The sequence below is a fragment of the Hippichthys cyanospilos genome, chromosome 20 (assembly GCF_059441005.1).
Source record: "Hippichthys cyanospilos isolate Australia breed blue-spotted pipefish chromosome 20, RoL_Hcya_1.0, whole genome shotgun sequence".
NCBI lineage: Eukaryota > Metazoa > Chordata > Actinopteri > Syngnathiformes > Syngnathidae > Hippichthys > Hippichthys cyanospilos.
Genome location: NC_142388.1, coordinates 4,104,866 through 4,122,025, shown reverse-complemented (window position 1 = coordinate 4,122,025; position 17,160 = coordinate 4,104,866). Strand labels below are relative to the sequence as shown.

General features: G+C 38.3%; 1 protein-coding gene across 12 annotated transcripts in view; it reads right to left on the bottom strand.

Moving 5' to 3' along the window:
• nrxn3b (neurexin 3b) overlaps positions 1-16,499 on the bottom strand; it is a 257,192-nt gene extending 240,693 nt beyond the window's left edge. For 8 of the 12 annotated variants that reach the window (XR_015863763.1, XM_088402884.1, XM_088402894.1 and 5 more), the window contains exons 1-5: positions 16,322-16,499; positions 11,572-12,649; positions 3,397-3,414; positions 2,857-2,883; positions 1,387-1,398 (exon numbers count right to left, since the gene is read on the bottom strand). Coding sequence is in view for 10 of the 12 variants with exons in the window: in XM_088402884.1 (XP_088259010.1) it covers positions 1,387-1,398; positions 2,857-2,883; positions 3,397-3,414; positions 11,572-12,268 (754 nt within the window). In the remaining 2 variants the exon portion in view is untranslated. The remainder of the gene's footprint in view (positions 1-1,386; positions 1,399-2,856; positions 2,884-3,396; positions 3,415-11,571; positions 12,650-16,321) is intronic. The other 4 variants (XR_015863764.1, XM_088402885.1, XM_088402889.1 and 1 more) reach the window with 1 other exon arrangement.
• Positions 16,500-17,160: the final 661 nt, after the last annotated feature.

The window sequence follows — 17,160 nt, the reverse complement described above, 5'->3', positions numbered from 1 at the left end:
TCTCTTTTCTCCTTGATGATTTGTCCTTTTTTGCATAATCCATCGTCATTTTTCTCAAGTTATCTATCTTTAGTGCTCTCAAATGTCATGTAAACACTAATATTATCAAATATAGTATGAACTTTTGAAATATTTCCCTTGTGAAATGTTTTTTCAGCCGAGTACTATACACCCTTAAAAAAATGTTTCATGTTCCAATCAGTTTGCTCTTCATTTGAAAAGAAATGTACTGTTATGGCATTAATAGCATTAAATTAGATATTTGGTTTTACCTATTTGACGTTGTGTTCAATGACTTCCGTGACCAAGCTTATCATGCAATTTAAGATAAGTGTGAGAGTTTATTTCTCCCTCATGCATCTGTATAAAAAAATATAAAGCATTTTGTAAAAGAGTCACTAAAACACAACTTAGCAATAAGTAGCCTCCTCTTCCAATTGATTTGCTCTCAATTTGAAAATAAAAGTACTTTTACTACCACAGCATTAAAAATGATTTGCTGATATATTAGAGTACACAAGCATGCAATTTTAGATGGGACTTCCGGGTTTTGTTATGTACAAGCGGAAAATTGGTTGTCATTTTCTTTCAATGCAGAAACTCGCTCTGATAATTCAATGTGACGCCCATCAGCCGCAACTGAGCTTGGCCATCCAGCTGCAGCACACCTGCCCGTGCTACGTTAGCGTGACCATGTCACCCACGCGACATGGTGTGGCACGCACAAAAAAAAAAAAAAAAAAATCTTGACATGCATAGCAGCAAAAGAGAGACAGGACTTCAGGGTCAATTCAGTTCTCAAATGAAACCCAAACGGAGACATGTTCACGCACAAGACTCGAAAATAAGGACCGCATCTTTGCAATACACAGATGCAGTCAAATGTCAGGTCTAATCAACCAATCAACTTATTTTCGTCCTGAAAAGAGCTGTCACATCCAATTAGGTGCTCGCGTAAATTACCATTCAGGTACACACAAATGCATCTTCTCACTGTCATTAATATTCATTGCTTCCAAGGACGGCGAATGATCCATATTAGAGCAGACGCTCATCATTTTCTGTTAAACGGCAATAATTAAGGCCTTCCCTCTTCGGCACGCCGCTCCGACATCAGATTTCTTTCCGTCGCCGCTCCACTCTCAACTCAATCACTCATCTGTCACGCAAGGGTAGACAACACGCGCTTTCTCGTTAGCGGGGAAACATCCAGTCTGCCCGTTTTCACAGCCCTGGTCCAGCACATGTGGCGCATTCAAGGACGTGAACGAGTTTAATGAACACGTACATAACAAATGAGTGACCGATGGCAGTGGATCCACTCAAGCAAAACACACGTTTGAAGGGAGGTAAGGCAGTAAAAAAAAAAAAAAAATGATGCCGTACCTTTATTTCTACCTATAGATTGGAGGGAAAGAGGTCCGGAGAGAAAAAGGAAAGCACGAGGTCATCCCGGGTAGAAGACCGCAGCGAGGCAGCATGAAAGTTCAAACAAGTTGGAGTTAGTTTAGAGAAAGCCTCAATCACGCCAGCTTTAAGTTTCATGCAAAAAAGCTGACGATCATGCAATTTGGCATGCGTGGTGCATTCCATGGACTAAATTGAAAGGAAATGCATGATTTATGGTTTGGCATGGACCGATATCGGTTGCAGTCAGTCTGGATGATTACGATTTGAATCAAAAATTGTTTTACCTAAAGGTTTGATTTATATTCATACTTATTTAAATTGTGTGCAAAATGGTCAAAAAATAAAGTATACTACTTATAAATATGTTTTAATATTGACTTATTCATTGCTTGCTTAATGCTACGGATAAGTTGTTCATGAAGGCTAACTATTATGCAAAACTCAGATTTCTTTATGTTCATTAAATCAATTAATTCAATGTGAAAAAAAATGTATACATTTTCATTTTATTTTATATGTATATCCATTGATTTTACATTTTTTTAACATGCTTTCTAATTTTATTTTTAGTTGAATTAGATAATAGAAGCAGTAGTATTCATATTTTATATTTTTTCTTTTTTTCATATATACAAACATTTTATATTTTTTATTCTATATATTTTTATGTTATTAGTTTTATTTGTAGTATATATATATATATATATATATATATATATATATATATATATATACTTTTTTTTAATATATATAAACTAGATAACTAGATCAATTCAACAGATAATGAAATCAAGTCCTATCCAAGCCATGATTTAGACAACAGTGACATCAATACAACAGTATAATTAATAATTCAGACACAAAATATCTGGGGGAAAAAAATAATTGGAATGGTATATTGGATTGTTGGGAATGGAATATTTTAATGCCTTTACTGTTGGCATGGCAACCCCACTGGCCTACTTTAGTGGTCAAAAATACTCGCAGGTCAGCCAGAACATGTTAGTGCTCATTTTGATATTACCTTTTATGCTTAGAGTTATTGCAATCATCAAAAACCTGTCCCCAAATTTCCCCCCAAAAGACTCTTTGACAAACTTATAAACATAACTAAATCCAATAAAATCTATTACCTCCTTTTTCAAAGTCGTTTCGCAACAAAGGTCAGTTCAGAACATTTTCGTCACTTGTACGTCGACTACAGAGCAGTGCACAGTTATGTAATGGCGCAAAAAAAAAAAAAAACCTGGGTAAGACTAAGGTGAGATGAGCTCATACCATGCTGACATGCACCCCCCCCCCCCCCCCCCCCCCCTTCCCCACACAGCATTGCAACAAATGCACACAGACAGGTAGCGAAGGCACACTGCGTAAAACTGCGCCCCAAAACCAAACCGGGCGGAGAGGACAAACAACTAAGTGATCCGAACAAAGAAAGAAGACTACCTTGCTCTGCCTTCAGGTGTGCCAGGCCTTTAAATAGAAACATCAGAGAGAAAGAGCACAAATCAAGAAGAGCACACCAATACAACATGTATTGTCATTATGCATGCTTTGCAGGATGGCAAACCATGACTGCCAATTTCAAAGCTTCCCAGAGTGCATTTGGAAGCTTTTATTTCATTTATATAAAAGGAGAAAATAAAACAAGTGTGCAAAAGCCTTGGGCTATCATATTCTTTGTTTTGTTTTAGCCACCAATTACTTCTCTGTTTCCTTCCTTTTGAATAAATAAATAAATAAACAAAACAATACTAATGCTAAAGCTAAAATGGCTAACAGCCAGTTTAATTTGATAAGCCCAAGACTTTTCCACAACATTGTGATAGAGCAAATCCAAATATTGGATAATTTAAGAAACAATTATTGTGGTCTAAGGATGTCTAAAATTCAAATAATTGAGTAAACAATGATGTGTGTGGTCAAAGATAGCTTAAAATTTAAAAATGGACTCAGAAATGAAAAGGGGGTTGTCATTAGACTCACCTGGTGTTCTACGGACAGCTGTGGATTTTCCAAAAGACAAAAAAAAAAAAGGAGAAAGAAAAGAATTTCTAATTAGCAAACACACTTCAGCAGTTTTTGCATGTCAATCTAGCATGCAAACAATTAAAAGGACCCCACCACTCAAGATTTTTTTCCCATGTAAAGAGCAAAGAGCTGCCCCTTGACATGCATGATCAAAAAGACTACTTCATTAAATCGGCTGCGGAGAGAGAGAAAAAAAAATAATCTGTCCCATCTGCTAAGGGAGCCAGATTGATATTAGACATTTGGCAAAGAACTCATAAAAAAAAATCGAATATTGTTAGAATAACATAATATTCCGCACCCACGTCACACAGGGTGCCTCACACTTACGAGAAACATAAATCCACCAATGGGGATTTATGGTGTCGTGATCTCAAAATGATCTCTTCAGACCTTTTTCCATTTTCATATCCCCTTCATAAATGACTCATAATGCACAGTAAAAACATGTTTTTTTTTTGGGAGGGTGACAAATTCATCATCCTATCAGGCTTTTCAGGGGAATGCTCACGTCAAACGAACACAACATAAAATTGGCAACATATTAGAATCTATTAGAGTGTTTAAAGTTTTTTATGGATGACCCTGTGCTTATTAAAAATGCCTTATGCCTGTCATAAAATGTTCATGTTAGAATTCAAAACAGACCAAAATAAACATGTCAATATACAGTATGAACAGTCTGACAAGATGGAATGCAATTACATCAAGTAACATATTTTTCAGCTCATTAGGTGCACCATAATATGTTCTCATTTTGTATGTTATATAGTTTATTCAATCCTAAAGACATATTTTTACATTTTTCAAAGTCCAGACATTCAATCCCAGGTACTTATTCTTAATGCTTTTCAAAAAATATTCAAGTTTTTGGCAAAAGGAAGGTATAAAAAAATGGATCAAATTAAACAAGTAGATTACTTTCGTACATAAAGTTATTCTTTAATTTTAGTAAAAGTGTGTGTGTTAGTACCTAAAAGATTTAAATTAACCCTGAAGTAATTGATTACTTCAGTAATTCAGTACTTCAAGTAATGACTTAAGGACTTAAATCCTTGATTACCAAAATTAAACTAATGTAGTACTTATTCACCGAAAGTAATCGCTTTCTTTGTTACTTGATGCCCTAAATTAAACAATTACTTTAGTATCTAATCACCCAAAGTAATTGAATATTTTCTATTACTATTATTATCAATAATATATTATTATTAATAAAAACATATTATTAATTATTATTATATTATATTTATTGTGGAAAATTTATTATATATTTATATAATTATATTATAATATTATTTTGTATATTATTTAATATTTTCGAATAATTGAATATATTTTAAGTAATTCATTTTGCACCAGCCAATTTTAAACCCTCCTTTAACCCTTTACTGGGCACAGCGGACGCTTTTGTCCGATAGTCTAAACAGGCAAAACAGCCAAAAGTGTCCGTTATTCTAAATATAAAATTCTAACCTTTTCTAGCCTAAATTCTAAGCTAACCCAAATTTCTCTGAAACCCTAGAAATTCTTGCTTGTTTAGGACTTTCAAATACAGTAGAAAAACATGTGCCGAATAAAGGCCGTTTTTGCCTTTTTAGGCTATTGGCTGAAAGTGGCCGCTGTGCCCGGTAAAAGGTTAACCAAGAACTTAAAAAAAAAGTGTAAAAAAATATATTAATAAGTACCTGTGATTTACTTTCCTGAATCTTTAAAAAAAAAAATACAAAAAAATATGTCTTTGGGATTCGTTGCACCACAAAAATTAATGTATGGAATAGGAAGAAATGAGATCAATCTGAGGCCGCATACCAGATTCAAACCTTCGAGCCATGAAAAGGAATCACTCTCCAACAATTTCACCGGATATTACCGGATCCTTTCAATCCCCGTATTTCTCCCTAACTGATAGCAAGAAGCTTTAAACCGAACTAAATGAGTGGCGGAAAACGATGTGTGTCAAAATGGCTCCTGAGGTGAGCTTTGTTTTCGCCTCTTCACTAAAGGGACTTCAAAATGGCTGCTACTTTTCCTCCCACGTAAGAAGAATGACATTGGCAAAGGAAAGGGAAGGACGAATTGTGGTTGTTGGGGGAAGGGGAGACGACGGCCAGCTCAAGGGCGCCGGAGCCGCTCCGGCTTTCGAGCACCACAAACGAATGCCTCACGCTTCAACGGGCAGCCCTGTTTTTCTTTTTTTTTTTTTCTTTTGCATGTACGTGTGAAAATGTTAGCGCACGGGTTGTGTTTGCGTGTCAAAAGACCAGTTGCAGATGCAGATAAAGCCTTTTCTCTTGATGCGACATGCTCCAGAACAAGCCAATGTGCTGTTGAGGACATGTGGTCCGGGCGTAATCCCTGCTCTATTTTCACAACTCAAATCCAAACATAATTTTCAGCTTGGGCACTAGACACAAATGCCCTCTGCACTGAAATCATGCAAGTCCCTGCACCAATTTTCCTTTTTTTTTTTTTTTTCCTCCCCTCTGTAACCTACTTTTTATAGTAAGATTATTGTAACTGTCATTTTTTCCCCCATGTCTGTTTATTAATCCCTAAAGCTAAGCCTGAAGGCACTATTTCAGCACTTGCTTAACAGTTTACACGCCTGAGCCATCAATTCTGGCCTTCTATCAAATCAGTGTATATTTTAGGGCTGCACGATTATGTCCAAAATAATATTCATCGACTATTTTGATCAATATTGAAATCGCGATTATAAATCATGATTATTCATGTTTGGTCAAACATGTTTATTTAATGCCCTTTTAAAATAAACAGTGCTTCCATTTTATTTATTTATTTATTTATTATATAATCATAATAAATAAATACAATAATATTTAAAGCAAATGGCGCACAAGGCAACACAGCTAACTTACTTGCTGAGTGCAAGCCAGTGGAAAAAAATGGAGCCTACTTAAAACCAAGCACATTATTTAATTTTAAAAACTTTTTAATCAATTAGCAGCCAAATTTTCAGTCATTTCAAAAAGAGTTTATTCCAGTTTTATGCCATATTTTTCAAAACGGGTCTCAATTGACAACGAGCAATGTATACATTAGGATTTAGGTGAGAAACTCAAGGCCATTTCACACTGGTAAATAAGCTCAGGCTTTTGTCAATGCAAAACATGTGGGAAACATTGCCCCCTGGTGGTAGATGACAAAGTGCTTAATCTGACATGTACATTAGCTGGATTTTTAAATGTTCATATCGCAGAGGATCAGCTTAACTAATCGTGGCGACCATTATCGCGATTAATATTCGATTAATTGTGCAGCCCTAGTATATTTTCAGGCAAAATCGACCATCGCAACTCAACACCACTGTCGTTCTGACTGCTAGTTTGCATGCTTTGCGCCACGCCCACCCCCCAACCCCCTATTGTTTTGTTTTCCTTATCTCTGCCTTACTGTTCTGTGTTCACCTGTTTATTATTGTCTTTGTGTGCCTCTTGGACAGTTTGAGCCTGTTTAACTGATTATCGTTGCCTTGTATTTGCTCAGCTGTAATGACGAGAAAGCGATCCAATCAGAAACTCTTCATTCCAGATACATCATGTAGGTTTTTGAAATTAGCCATCGTTTTACATACTCATTAAATAATCCGGCGCGGTCCTTAATAACCTTGACCTTATGAATATCACATTGTAATAACCCCAGGTTTTAAAGAGACTCCGGATCACCCCTAGTTAATTGAATTAAAAATAATGGGGGCTGATATCTACGTTATGACCATAAAGGTAGGAATATTTCCAAAGCTAATAGCGGGAACGTAATGTAGTTGAGATGAATAATGACAGCAAAATGGAGCACGTGTCGGCGATGGCGGATTTGCCAGCCAAAAGTCGGCGGGTGTTGGAGACCGAGGGGTGTCTAATTTCAGCATGTCGTCCTGACACAGTTAGTCACACTCATACATCTCCATTCTCATGGGACACGAGACTAAATGTGTTTCAAAGCAAACTGTTTGTGGTGCATGTAGCTACCGCACATCAGAGACTGATGAGTGTATGAGTATGCCGTGTCATGAGAGCATCCCTAAAAAAAATCCCTAAAACCGGCTAAACTAGAATCCTACATCCTAATCATTATCCACATTTTAATCCGTTTTCCATACCACTTGTCCTCATTAAGATCAGGGGTGAGCTATAGTTTTTCCCTGCTGACTATGACTGGGAGGTGTGAGTCACGTTAGGAAAAAAAGCTTCGGATATAAGTTCCTTTAAGCCACAGGTGTCGAACTCCAGTCCTGGAGGGCCGGTATCCTACATGTTTTCAAACCTTTTCCCTCAAAAACACCTGATTCAAATGATTGGGATCATTTCGAAGCTCCCGCAGAGCTTGCTAATGAGCTAATTATTTGAATCAGGAGTGTTGGGGAAAGAAAACCGGAAAACATGCAGGATGCCGGCCCTCGAGGACTGCAGTTCGACACCTATGCTTTAAGCCATGATGTCAACGTAAGATTCTTGTTTAATGTTCGGGATAGTGGAAAACGACCAGGCCAGTTCCTCTAATTTCTAGTTATAATGCACACCGTATGTACAGTATGCAGTATGCTTAAAAACTGTTGTACAGTATCATCTTGCAAGATATGCGCGAACGGACACGATAATCAACAGTAGGCCAACAAAGACAGGTGCGCGCGGCAGTTGTTTGCATTTAATCGCAATTAATGACTTGGACTTCTAAAACGTTCCGTTAAAAGGTTGCTGGAACAAGCGCTCGCGGACTCCACGTAGGAGTTCTGTCATTTGAGGATGGCGAAGGCATTTCGCTGACAAATTTGCCTTCTCTGTAGTCATTATCCTCCTAATTATGCCGCCCTGTCTCCCTTGCATAATCAACAGCCAGCCGCATCAGTTAATGACAGGCAGAAGGCAGAGTAGTGGGGGTCATGTGGAGGAACTTGGACTGCAGATGTGTGAGGAACTGACAAAAACAAACAAGGCGTGCTCCGCTTTATCACTTTTTTTTTTTTCACAACTAACCTCCTTGGGAAAATTGGTGTACAACAGGCCTGCGATGATGTTGCTGTATGTCTCCTTTGATTGGAAGCACTCTCTTAAAAACAAAGCTATTTGAAAACAAGGATATCATCGGTCCTTTGGGCCTTTATTAAATTGAAAATGGACCCTGTACTGACTGCTTAGCAGAGGCAATGAGCAAATAGGTTGAAGTGAAGAGAGGATAAGTCCAGTCCTGCCGCTTGAGTGCTCCGCATCCAGCACATCGTGTGCTGTCCTGAAAAATGCCACAGAGGCAAGCTCTTGGCATTTAAGCTCCAAACAACTCAAATTGGACAATGAATGGTGGCCGTATTGGAAACTATTATTAGTGATGTGTTTTTGAGAGGTAATTTTATACTTAATTCTCTTTAAACACAAAGTTAAAGCAGTTTTTTGCAAAGTTGAAATGACTAGTTTTGAAAAATTACAAGTTTAATGGTTGGCACATATCGTTCAAAGGGAAATATTGTCAACTTATGTCTTATTGATATACACTTTGATGAAAATTTGAACCGTTTTGGCTGTTGACCTGAAGGCCAAGTTGTCCAAACTAAGGTCCAGGGGCCGTTTGTGGCCCACCATCCATTTTTTAAGCGGTCCGTGACATACATTAAAAATTACATTTGGTACTACTGTTTTTTTGTTTGTTTGTTTTTTGGGTAACTGCAGAGCTTTTCTGAATATGCAACTGTGATGAATAACATTTTTTACAAGCAAAGTTGGTTACTTCCAATTTTCTGCTCGTCTCAAGGTCCATGTTCTGGGTTTGTGTTCGATTTTTTTTTTTTTAGATTCTACTTTGGCCTTGTTTTCTTGCCCTTTGTGAAAATGTTTCATTAGTTTGATGGTGTCCACTTCTACTAACCTGCATAGGCGTTGATGTTTTCTGGTGTATTACAGGGATGTTGACCATCACAAAATCTTATAAAATCCTAAAATCCTATTTGCATTATAAAAAGCTAGTAATTTGCTATTGTTTAATTGACTATTCTTAGTGTACTTGACAAATGAAGTCAAAAAATTTCTCTGGCTCTTGCATCCTTTTTTTTTTTTCTTATATGGCCCTCAAAGGAAAAACATTTGGACACCCCTGCCTTTTTGTAGAAATCCTACCATGGACATCTCTGTTAAAAAATTGTATTTTGGTCAACAACTCAAAACTAATCGACAAGACGAGCCCGATTTTGCGAAAACACAACCCATTTTTAAGTAAGAACAATGTGTGCCATTGCGCAGCAAAAACACCTTTACGCAGTGTGTCTCGATTGCACTAAAATAGAATTCAGTGAGCATTCCCCTGATGTTTTATCCCCTCGGGAGTTGAGCCAGTCTGATTTAGACAGGCAAGAACAGGTCAGCAAAGGAGGAAATTCAACATGGTTCTGTTCATGTCTTTTTCTTTAATTTCCTCACACATGAAGAAAAAAAACACAGCTCCCCTTGTAAGATCATACTGATGTATTTTCTGTGGTAATAGTGCACAACAGGGCCATTTGCCGTCCTTTGTCCATTTTAAAGTGGCCCTCGGCATGTCCTAAAAATAAAATTTGCAACTATTACGTTGATTTAATATACTGTAAAATTCCACTGCTGTTCAGTGCCAGAGCTGACATTTTTGGGTGGCTTACTAGGTCTCAGACAACCACAAAATCTTGCAAAATCCCAAAGTATTTGTATAATAGAAACATATTTACATAGATTTTCATGAAAGCACTATAATACACAATATAAACAACATGCAAATGGTTGATTTTTGGTGTGCTTGATAAATGTAAAAGTAATTAAAAGTTGCCCTAGATGCTTCCACTTTTCTGAATGTGGCATTCCTAAAAGTTTTTTTTTTTTAATGACACGGAAAAAAAATTATTTAAAAAAAAATCTAGCTTTTTTTTGCATCTGTAGGCATGTAAAAAGCCTGCTAAACCAGTTTTAGACCAGAGGCAATTACATATGACTCCTATGACATCACAAATACTGTATGTTACACGCCAAAAATAATCACATTTTTGCTCCCTAACATTCTCAAAAAAAATCGTAATACCCCGTCACAGAAAGAGAGGAAATGCAGTTCATCCAAACGTTGTGTACCTTCGGGTTCCTGCACGTCCTTGCAAGAGCTGAGTCAGTTTCCCGGAAAAAAGATAACTTTGATAAGAAAGTTATAATTTGAAGCATTATGTAAAATCTTCAATGGGACCTTCTTTGGGGGCAATCAATCCAAATTTAGCTCAACATCAAATTATACCATCTCCTGCAAATGCTTGAATCTTCTCATTATTAGTATGGATCTTTATAGATAAGTAAATTGCAATAAAACATAACACTTCTAGCAAGCAATCAATAACTCTAAAGTGAGAGCTCATCATTGTCAAATTATTTTTGATAAACTGATTTGTTGTGAATGAAAATCCAATCCCAACTGTGACTCTTCCATATACTACACAAGAATTCAGAAGTTTACTTGACTTTGTCTCTAATCAAATTTACAGCTTTTGCTTTGTAATTTTTTTCTATTTATGCATAAATTCAAGAACAACATTAAACAATATATCATTGGAATCGAACATTCATTTTCCTTTCCTTTCCTTTTGACAGCAATAATGTCCCTGGGTCATTTTGACCCGGGCCGTATTTAGTCACTGAAATGGAGATAATCCAATATTGTGTTTTAACCAGTGATTTTTGTTTATTTTCCAAAAACAGCAATAATGTGCGTCTATAAAAAAAAACTGTAAAAACTCTCTCACAAAGGCAATATTTAATTTAGACCTGTGTGTTACATTTGTTTCTATGGAACAGTATGAATTAACATGCCGGGTCAATTTGACCCAGGCTAACTTCATTTTCTCCCCCCTCAGAAAATGCAATAATAATCTTGGGTCATCTTGACCCGGAATTCGCCGATCAAAAAAAATATTGAAGAAATTGCGTACAAACGCTGTTTTTGATTGTATGTTGAATGTACGAAAGCCAACTTCCTGTACTGAAAAACTACATTCGACATTTACTTTAACTTTCAAATGGGTCTTTTTGACCCGCAACATACTGTAACAGGAAGATTAAAACTAGACACCGTCTTGAGTTAAATGAATTAGATTGGCGTCAGGCCTCTTACCTTCAGTGCAGTATTTTCCAACATATCCAGTTCTGGAGCAGTCACAGTAGGTTTCTCCATCTGCCAGTGAGCAGATCCCTCCATTCTCACAGGGGTTCTCCGTGCAGAGCCCCAGCATTTCTAAGCGTACTTTCTGACTGTTGATGAGCGTGGGCAGTTTACTCCCGTAGATCAGGTCGGTGATGATCCCCTTGAACGGCGCCAGCTCGCGGACGGAGGGCAAAGTGATGGCAGATGCGCGTATGTCTCCGGGAAGCCCTCCGAGGAACAGGTCGCTTACTATCTTCATGAACTGCCGCTGAGGCCGCACCTCCGCCGTCTTCGTCTGCCCGTCCACGGCCAATCCGCTGCGCAGATTGTGTCTGTTAACGGCGGCAAAGTGCCAGCGGCTGTCGTTGACCATCTTGTCGGACGTTATGGTGGTTTCGGCGCAGTCGATGCTGAAGCGGAGATGCATCCTGCCCTCGGACAAGGCGAGGAGTAAGAAGTCGCAATATCCGCCGTCGTCAAAGTAGAGAACGAGGCCTTCGGATTGGGATGTCTTGAACTGGAAGGTCAGGTCGCTTCGAGAGCTGGCGTCCCAGCGTAGGTAACGAGCCCACTGACCTTCGGAGCCAGTAAACTCTAATCCCACACTCAGGGCCAGCGCAGTACTTAGCAGCAGGAAAACCTTCCCAGGGAGCCCGTTTGGATTCATTGTAGAGCGTAACAGAATGCACCGGGAAACAATTTCAACTTGATTAGTGTCCTCTTAAAGCCAGAAAAATATTTGATTAGGGAAGTTTTCCAGGATGCATCTTACATAGTTTATATTCCACATTGCTTCATAACCAATGCTTTCTAATCCCGGATCAAATTTTAATAATGGATGCAATCTATACTTCAAGTCAAGTGTAACCAAGATGAAAATATCGGATCCCCGCGTCAAGTGAAGACCAAAGTGCTATGAGGATCAATGATTCAGAGGCGCATCTTGGGTATTTTCTTTGCGGCGACTTCCTGGATTGAAGCACATAGCTTTCATTGTCGGTCCATGCCCCATGTTTTGTTCCGTGGTGTCAGCGAAGCCTTTGACAAACTAGAATAATGGAAAAAGAGAGGGAATAACAGAACTCAGTTTTAATTAGGGAAAAAGGGATACAATATAATTAAACATTACACCGGCGGTTCTCAAATCGGCCTACGCGAAGGCGCTATACGGGGTACGTGAGATTTTGACAAGGTTTCTGCAAGTTCTAGCATATTTTCTATAATGCTTTTTAATGCTGTAAAAGGTACAGTACATTTTAATTTTCAAATTTAGAGCAAATTAATTGGAAGTTACAGTGTTAGTTTATTCCTTTGCAAAATGCAGTATGCCAGTTCTGTTAAAAAAAAATTAAAAATGGTATGTATGGTCTGTCTTTGTAGCCTGTAAGAGACAGGAGTTACCTGGTCTCTACTGCCACCTACTGTCTTGAGGTGAAAGACAAGTCAAAGAATTTTCTGTTTGCCGACAGTTTGACCTCCACTCAGCAGAATGTTGCAAAAATCGCAAGAAAATCTGTGTCATAAATCCTATTAAAATGCATCTCAAAGATTGTAATTACAATGGTTTTATACGGTCCAAAATTTGGACAATTATGATTTTAGTACACAAAATCTCGCACGTCCAGCTGCTATCACATAGAAATGTCGGAATGACTGCATTTTGAATTTTTAATCATCTGCTGGAAATTTCAGCTCCCTAAGTGTTTTTCCCCCAACGATTCTTTTACGATATCATAAAAAAACCTAAGGAACTTCCACAATTTATCACATAAGACAAGGAAAGCACTCTGATTCAAAATACAAACTCCTGTAGTACTCTAAATAAGGAATGACATGAAATTTCTATCGCTGAATGCCTGCTGAAATCCTGATAAACAAAACAAACGATCCACCAACCACTACTCTCGTTTTCATTTCTTTAAGGGATTGCAATCATCAACAGCCATTCATAGCATATTGCTAAAACTGTGCAATCTCTACCCAGTAGTCAACTCACATCACCATTGACATTTAACAGAATTTTCTATCATGTACTTTCCATTACAGATGGCGCTGCAAGGAGACGGAATATCAACACCGTCCTTGCTTCACCCGCAGCTGTTTCGTTTCCACGCTAAAAATTTACATGACAAAAACCCGCAAATTTTTCAAACATTCTTCAGCTCTGTTCCTTTGCGGTGGGTTTTGCACATAATCGCTGTGTCCAATGGTGATGGCAGGACGGTGCAACAATAGACCCTTTAACCACCTGCTCTGAATAGTTAATCTAGCTGCAAGCTATTGAATTTGAGTAAGTGATACCTATGCTAATGCGCTGTCTGTGCACCTGTGTGTACGTGTATCCACGTTTCCTTGACAACACCAGGTTGGCCCGTTCCGTCAGCGTCTTTGTCTTAAGTGTACTGATGCGACACAGAAGTTCAAAGGTTCTACGACGCGGTAATAACCCTGAACACAGCTGAGACAATCCGGCCGCTGACCGCAGACATGTGCCGTGTTTGCCTTGGGTAGGAAGCCATTCATATAGCCATGAAACCCAAGATGCCGCTTTTATGAAAATTGCTTCCAGCCTCTATTCAATTATCATGACTTATTGTGTGTCTTGCTGAGGCATCAGATGTCCTATTTGACAGAGCTGCTAACGATGCTAGCTTGTCCTTGCAGTTGGATTAAGTACTACAAATCTAGTTACTCCTTTGAAAAGAGCCTGTTGTTGGCCGCTAAAGTATGCGTCATCTGGCACATTCGAAAGGACTTGCCACAAAAGCATTTATGGATGAAAAACATTTTTTTGAATTGGAGCACTGTGCCGTTATAACTTTGGAAGTCCATTTGTTGACGTAAATCATTCAGCGACCCCAGAAGATCGTGTAACATCAATGAAAAATTGTGTCACTAGGACAATGTGGATCCCTATAAAATCTAGAGTGTATTCTTTCAATCAATTTGCTCTCAATTTGAAAAGAAAAATAATATCAAGTGGGGCTTAGCGATATGACCCAAAAATAAAATTGCAATTTTTTGTTGTGAATCAGTATAGATTATAGAGGAATCCAGATTTACGTTTTTTTTTTTCTCGTTACGAAAAAACGAAGTTTTTTTGTCCTCTTGTTACAGCATTTTTCCCGCGTCATGGCAATACAAAAGTACTAGTGATATCTGTACTTGGTACCAATATCAATGATTATTCAAGTATTTGTATTGGTATCAGTGTGGAAAAAAAGTGGTATCGAACTTCTCTGCTCATACTGGCGTTAAAAAGCTTGAAATAAGATTCGGTGATATCTGCAGAAACTATGCTAAACTTTAACCTACCCCCATTTGAGAACCACCGCTCTTATGCAAGGCAGTTTCGCATTGCTGGCCCTCAGGGCGAAGTTAAATGAGGCTTACGTGGTGACATAAATTTCACATTGAATATTTCACTGACACTTTCTCCCCATAGGCCTGGTCTCAAAAAATGCCCTTCAGCCAAGCATAAGCTTGACGGCATCCTTATCGGCTCATATTCTGAGCTGGAGCAACCCAAAAAAAGAAGTATTTTATTTATTTTATTCTATTTTATTTATTTTATATATATATATATACATTAAAGTCAGGTTCTATAATCAATTAGAATAAGTTAATTTTTCAGGATACATAGTGGTTGAATTATTAAATAGAGGATCTGAGATGCCCTGCACTGTCACTGACCGGCCATAAATGATTCATTGATGCATCCCAGCATCAGTGCATATTTTTTGACATGCATTGTAATACACCCAAGACCCCAAAATGCACTGGAGCACACACACACACACACACAGTCTATCAAAAAGCTTTGGCTAGAAGGGCCTATTTAATTCAACATCAGTCACCGCCTGCTTTTACTACTGCTGGTTTGACATACTGAGGTCCAGCAAATGGCCAATAGAGAGCCTACGGTGGACACCTAGCAGGTCACAATACTACAATAAAAGTGTTTTTTTTTTCTTACTGTTGGTGTATTGTAAGATTGAATCATTAACGGTGCTGAATGGTTGCCTAGTGCATTATCCTGCAACGGGTTGATATTTTGCCTCTCTTTTGCAGCCAAATAAGGTCAACAGAGTATTAGAAAGACCTCTCAGTATGATGAAAAAAGCTGCCAGAAAAATCATCGTCAATAAATGTCTCTTCTTAACAGCATTGCAACATCTCACTTGGAACTTTCGATCTGTCCCGCTATGAAAAAAAAGAAGCACAAAGCAGACTTTGTTTCCCGCATTTAAAACTGTATTTTACATGGATTGCACAGCGATTAAAATGGAGGTATAGTGTGTGTAATCCGCCGAGCAGCATCACGACCAAGAGCGACATTTGGCTTGAAAGGGAGGATTTAATAGACGTGCGCGTTTTTTTTTTAAACATTAAATATTTATCAATGCCGTCATCCTCTGCTGACGAAGAGTACAATCACCGTGCTGAAACTTTCCAACTCGAACCTCACCCACTGAACTCGCGACAAATATATTTGTCCTAAAGCCACTTTCGCTAAGTCACATTTGAGTGCGCGCGCGTGCGTGTGTGCTTTAGCAAATTGTGCGAGCAGAAGAGTGCGCTCATCCAAAACGCTCGGATTCGGTTTATCAAATTCAGCGGATTAACAATCACCCACGAAAAACTTCATATTTAATCAACGCAGCCATTGCACTGGACAAATATTCATCGCGATAATAACAAATAGTAAATATGCGCCTACCTTTTCTTTCGAGCGGCTCCGGGTGCAGCCGGGCGTGCGTAAAATTGAAAATGACAACAATCCAAGGTAAAAGTCCGTCCGGAAATGGCTGAAATGTTGGGTTGTTTCGAGAAATGCCGATGCGAGTGTTGGCGTGCGGGTTATCACGAGCAAGTGAGCGCGATGGAGGCAACGGTCCTCTGCCTCCTCCGCCTCCTCCCGTCTCACTAAGCGCGCATCTCCCAGCCAGCTCGGCTCACTCACCACATAATGATGATGGAACTATGGATCGCTTCCCATGGCTCTTACATTCTGCTTTGACACGCCTTGGACATGGAGAGTAAAAACTACATCATATATGTTGTAGGCTATGCGTGATTAACTTTAGGGATGTTAGGCCGCCAGTCATTAATTAAATAGCACGTTAGAATTAGTATAAACATGAAAAAAACACATGCTTTAAGTGAGATAATATGATTTTAAAAGAGGTTCTGCAGGTATTGAATGTTGTATAATGTTTTTAATGGTGTGAGGAGGGCGCTACAGTTTTCTTTTCAGATTAAGAGCAAATCAATTGGAAGGTGAAGAACATCGTGGCTAAAGTGTTAAAACTTTTTAGCAAGACTAAGTTTGCTTTTATTTTGGTAGGTTTTACACAAGCATGCATTGTTTTTACTGACAAAATTTTGTGAAAAACGTAAGATGATGGTACACAATCTATCTTCTGAAGTTCTTTCTAGAATGTGCATTTTTTGTTTTCAAATTAAGTGCAAATGAATTGGAGCATGAGGCAATTCGTTGTTAAATTGTTACAGTGACTCTTTTGCACATATTTTACGCTTTTATTTTGCTGAGTATTA